The sequence below is a fragment of the Rhamphochromis sp. 'chilingali' genome, assembly GCF_963969265.1.
Source record: "Rhamphochromis sp. 'chilingali' genome assembly, chromosome: 13".
Taxonomy (NCBI): domain Eukaryota; kingdom Metazoa; phylum Chordata; class Actinopteri; order Cichliformes; family Cichlidae; genus Rhamphochromis; species Rhamphochromis sp. 'chilingali'.
The window spans coordinates 8,021,943-8,027,058 of NC_137940.1; the positions used below are offsets into that span (position 1 = coordinate 8,021,943).

The following is a 5,116-nucleotide window of genomic DNA, read 5'->3' on the forward strand; positions in this document are numbered from 1 at the left end:
CATCACCCATGGCACTAACCATGACCACTGATGATATGTCAGAGGGCTCAGTGAAACAGACAGGATTTCAGGATTTTACTAAGTCATACTTAGTGTTGTCAGGTGATGGGTTGGATGAGGCCCATAGGGAAGTGAGTTATTTCCCTATGGGTGAAAGGGAGGTGAAAGTTCCTGTTTCTAATGTCTGACCTTTGTCCACCTCATCTCCTGACAGCTCCAGGTTTGACTCCACCTTTCACAGTTTTACTGCTTCACCCCCTTCCCTCTGCTTCCTGAAATATGGACACTTGCTGTCCAGTACAAAGGGTACAAAAGTAAAATTATTTTCCAAATTAAATAAATAATGTGCCACTTTTTTACCTCAAACATCGATCTTAAGTTACAATGTGTATTAAACCTCCCAAAAACGTAGCACCTAAACTTACAGCTAACGTCATCATTCATTTTCCAAACAGCGTGTGTCACCTGATCAACCGTCAACGCCCACGTTCAAGCAAGAACGTTCACAAGTTGACGGCGACCACTACGTCCAAAGTTGTCAGCACAGGTAAAACGTGTTTGCCCCTTTTTGTAGTCACATTTACATATATAATTCAAAACTCAAAGCTTAATGTACACAGTATATCAGGTGGGTAAATGTAGCGGGCCTAGTGAGTTTTCTTGGCTAGGTTTGTTTTAAAGCGAAGATGTAAAGATTAGCGACTTTGTTCAGAACTCTGACCTAAAGCACGCTAGCTAGCTAGTTAAATCTCAAATGTTAAAGCGACAGTGACCCTCAAGTTAAGGGCCTTAACCGTTAAGCTATTTTCTTTTTGAACGTAAAGAATTTTCTGTATCTATTGTTAAAGATAAAGCGCTAAAATTATTTTCTAAAGAAAAAAAAATAATGTTAGCAATTAGCAAAATTGCATTTTAGCAGTTAGCCCACGCTTGGCCTATCTATAAATACTTGAGTTATATTTTGCAAGGAGAAAGAATGGAGCGATTTATTGAAATTTCCAATCCAACTTTATTTATAAAGCACTTTAAAATAGCCAGCACAGGACCAAAGTGCTGTGCAGTAAATAAGTTAAGAACAATAGATAAAACAAAAGAGCAAAAATTAAAACACATAATACATAATGTTAAAAAGCCCTATATTTTTTTTTAAAGTGAAATATGTGCAAACATATCTCTTTAGAGTGTTTAAGGCAACAAATAGTTTGTACCACCATTCTGAAAATCAGGACAGTCTGAACTGTATTTGGTAAGCTTTCTCATATATATATATATATATATATATATATATATATATATATATATATATATATATATATATATAAAATTTTCGGTAGTCTAAAGAAATAGATCTCCAGGTTTCTTAAATGTCATTCATGTCATGTCAGTTCGCTGCCCTTTCTTGTGCTCTCCCACACTGCTTTAGTAATGTTGAAGCGTGGGTTCTGGGGAGGCCAATCCATGTCTCTGGGTGTTCTATTGTGTTTTTTTTTTTTTTTTTTTTTTTTCCTATCCAGGTATCATTTTGCTGTACTTGTAGTGTGTTTGGGATCATTGTCTTGCTGAAAAATATAGCCGTTGTGAATCAGATGCTTTGGTGATTGTGTATCCAAATCTAAAAAAACTGATCTGCATTCATAATTCTGATCATTTTGAAAAGATCACCAACATCACTGACTTAGATGCAGTCTCAAACCATGACAGAGCCTCCAACACGTTTTATCAGATCAATCACAATTTGAACCAAAAATTTTACATTTGAATTCATCACTTCATAAGATGTGTTTTGTGTTACTGACAGTTCCAGTCGGTATCAGGTTTTTGCTGGACTTTTTCCTCTCTTTTTTTGGGGGGGGACATGACTTTCAGATACTGTACATCTGCTGTAGTTCACTTTTGGCCTCCACTTGTGTACTTTGGGCATTTTTTTTTCTTCCCTAGAAGAAAGTACATTTCATGCCAAAAGATGTCAAGTTTGCCATTCCAAGTTTTCAGTTAATAGCTCTTTGAAAATCACCTTGTAGGTGTAAAACTATTGTATGTTTGTCAAACTGTTGTCAGCTCTTTGAAATTGTCCATAGTTTCAACCAAAACAAAAAGAAACAAACCGTGAGCTTTTGTAACAGGCTGCTGGTAGCAAAGTGCCTAAAGACTGGGAACTTTCTGCATTTAAAACCTTTAAAGCAGGTGTCTCAAACTCCAGTCCTCAAGGACCCGTGTCCTGAACACCACAACACACCTGAATAAAATTAGTAGGTCATTAGCAAGGGTATAGAACTTTACTTCATGCTTATCTGGCAACCTCAAACCCTACTCAAGTAAATTTAAGTAAATGTAAGTGTTTGGAAAAATGTACTTCTAAAAGTATTTTTATTCCACCATGTTCATTCACTCATGAGATGCTGTAACATGAATCAAGTGGCTGAATTACCACCTCAGCATGCAGTCAAGTTCTATAGAGTCTTGCTAGTGACCTACTAATTCTATTCAGGTGTGTTGCAACAGGGACACATGGAAAAGTTTCAGGACACCAGCCCTCGAGGACTGGAGATTGAGACCCCTGCTATAAGGGAACCCTTTAAACTTTATTTGTTCAGATAAATGTGGTTGATAAGACATGGCTTTAAGTCAAACAGTGCTGTTCTCTTCTTTTCAGAACTGGTGAAATTTGGCAGGATGTATCGAACTGGTGGATCATTTGGGGGTTCCAGAGGAACTTGTATTGAACAAATTCTCAAGAAGAATTTGCCAACGACATCAGGACCAACCCGATCACCATCTAACATGAATATAGGTTTTGATCAGCAAGTGAAAAGCACTTTTAAACCTGGTAGGTTTGAGAAGTTAATCTACTCCAGATACAGCTCCCACAGTGCTCCAGATAATCAATGTTTCAGCCCCTTTAAGTTGTGGTTTCTGTTGCAGGCCTCCAAATAGAATCTATATGGGTTTAAAATTTGAATCTGCTTTTTCGTGTTTTCCCTACTAAGGTCATGATGGAAGACCAAAAGTCTCTCCTAAAACACTGATTGCCAGATACAGGAATGGAGAGACAAATGCTATATCTTTGCTCCATCAGCTTGCCCAGACTTTGCAGTTCCATCTGGAAATGAAGGAGACAGTAGCCCCAGGTAAATCTTCCGAGCATGCTGGTGCCATTCAAATACAGATCTAAAATCTTTAACAACATCTATGAAGACGTCTTCACATAATCTATTCAGACAGCTTTACAATGCCACATGGCGTTGTTTATAATGATAGAATACATAGCTGTATTCTATCATTATATATTACTGTTTTTATCTTTGAGGTAAAAGCAGCAATGTTTTAAGGTCTTTCAAGTAAGAAGTGAACTTGGAAATACATTAGAATAATGCAGTTTATTTTTTTATTTATAATGCAATCACAAGATCAGGTCTATGCTAGATTTTTTTTCCTTTTGTTATTTACCCCTTTATACAAAGAAAGAGAAAAAAACTGTTGTTCAAGAAATTAAGGTATTGTGCCAGAGGCTAAGTCATTAGAGGCTGATGTCATTTCAGACTGGATACAAACTGAAGGATCTTCACAAATTGTGACTTCGTTATGCACAGTGGCTGACAGAGAAGATGTCAGCCAGATGTTGGGGTATGATTGTAGTAAAATTCATGACTTTTTCCTGTTTTTTCTTTATTAGCCAGTACAACAGGGCTTTATTTTGCCTTTTGCGCTGTGATCGATGGAGTACAGTACAAGACTGGTATAGGAGTAACAAAGAAGGAGGCTCGTCTGAATGCAGCGGAGCTTGCTTTTCAGGATCTCCAGCCCACCCTGGAGAGTCTGAAATCTGCACTTCCTGAAGCATCATGTTAGTATTTGATGAAAATAAAGTGTTTGTTCTGCAGACTCTGAGATGCACATGTTACTTTTTTACAGTATTTATGATGTTGGTTGTTGCGGTTGTTGTTAATATTGGATACACCATTTAACACAGCTTTTTGCTACATTTATTTATTTATTTTTATTGTACATTAAGTAAATGTAAGGCTGTAAATGTTCTTCGAGCCAGTCTTACCACCGATTTTTGACAATTAATTTGGCAACATTAAAAATGCACATTTAAACATTTTACATTTCATTCACTTCTTTGCCTGCTTTAGCCTTGGATGTCCCTGCACCTTTGCCAGTAAAAGAGGAGCCCGCCATTTCTGATAGCCATGCTCATAGAGCCATGCTCGGTAATTCTGGATTTTATATTCTTTGACTGACTTGTTACCTCTCTGTTTGCATATTTTGTAGTAAATGACACTAACAGTAATATTTTGAACACATCTGTATACGTAGCACACAGACCATATTTTATTGTTGCATAATTTGATTTGAGACCACTGACATTTTATTTTTTAAAAGTGCAATAACCTTTTTTTTGTCTTTGGCATTGCCATCACATTGGTCTGGCTAAGTGTTAAGGATGATTATGTTGGATAGAGTTAGGGATATACATTATGACTTAGGATAGGTATAGATATAGTCAGGGCAGTCGTCCGGCCAGCTGGGGCCTTTGTATGTAGAGTTTACATGTTCTCCCCATGCTTGGGTGTTCTCTCTGGGTGCCCTGATTCTTCCCACTGTCCAAAGACGTGTGTCTTAGTTTAACTGGCAATTCTTAATTGGCCTTAGGGTGTGATTGTGTTTGTGTATGGTTTTCTGCCTCTGTGTGAGCCCTGCAATAGACTGGCGAGCTGGATTGGGTGTACACTGCTGATGCATGCATGTCATTTATGCGATATCATTCCTGCCTTATAGATTTTGTCTGCTAAAATACAACAGCAATGTTTAATTTGAAGGTCAGAGACAAATTTAGTCATATGATTCATTTTACTTATCTAGTCATATCTTGGTTATTTAAATACTTTGTAATGAGAGCAGGTCCTTTTGAACAAGTCCTTGGTTTCAATTTGGGGGACAAACACACTGTCTACTTTCACAATTACTTCATGTTTCCCTTTTGATAACACTACTCACTACTGGAACGTCTGTCCCTGAACAATCCCTCAAGATCTGATTAGATAACCTCTACCTTATTTATCAACGAAGTAGGGAAATTACTTTGACAACAGCCATAAATGTAAACACAACA

At 37.3% G+C, this 5,116-nt stretch overlaps 1 protein-coding gene across 2 annotated transcripts in view; it reads left to right on the forward strand.

The window, feature by feature from the left end:
* The first annotated feature begins 510 nt into the window (after positions 1 to 510).
* Positions 511 to 5,116, forward strand: part of adad1 (adenosine deaminase domain containing 1 (testis-specific)) — a 21,825-nt gene continuing 17,219 nt past the window's right edge. Inside the window, exons 1-5 of one of the 2 annotated variants that reach the window (XM_080901256.1) lie at positions 511 to 547; positions 2,654 to 2,827; positions 2,988 to 3,128; positions 3,674 to 3,844; positions 4,137 to 4,214. In XM_080901256.1, the coding sequence (XP_080757382.1) occupies positions 2,674 to 2,827; positions 2,988 to 3,128; positions 3,674 to 3,844; positions 4,137 to 4,214 (544 nt within the window). In that variant the 5' untranslated portion in view covers positions 511 to 547; positions 2,654 to 2,673. Of the gene's footprint in view, positions 629 to 2,653; positions 2,828 to 2,987; positions 3,129 to 3,673; positions 3,845 to 4,136; positions 4,215 to 5,116 lie in introns of both variants that reach the window. The other variant, XM_080901257.1, reaches the window with a different exon arrangement.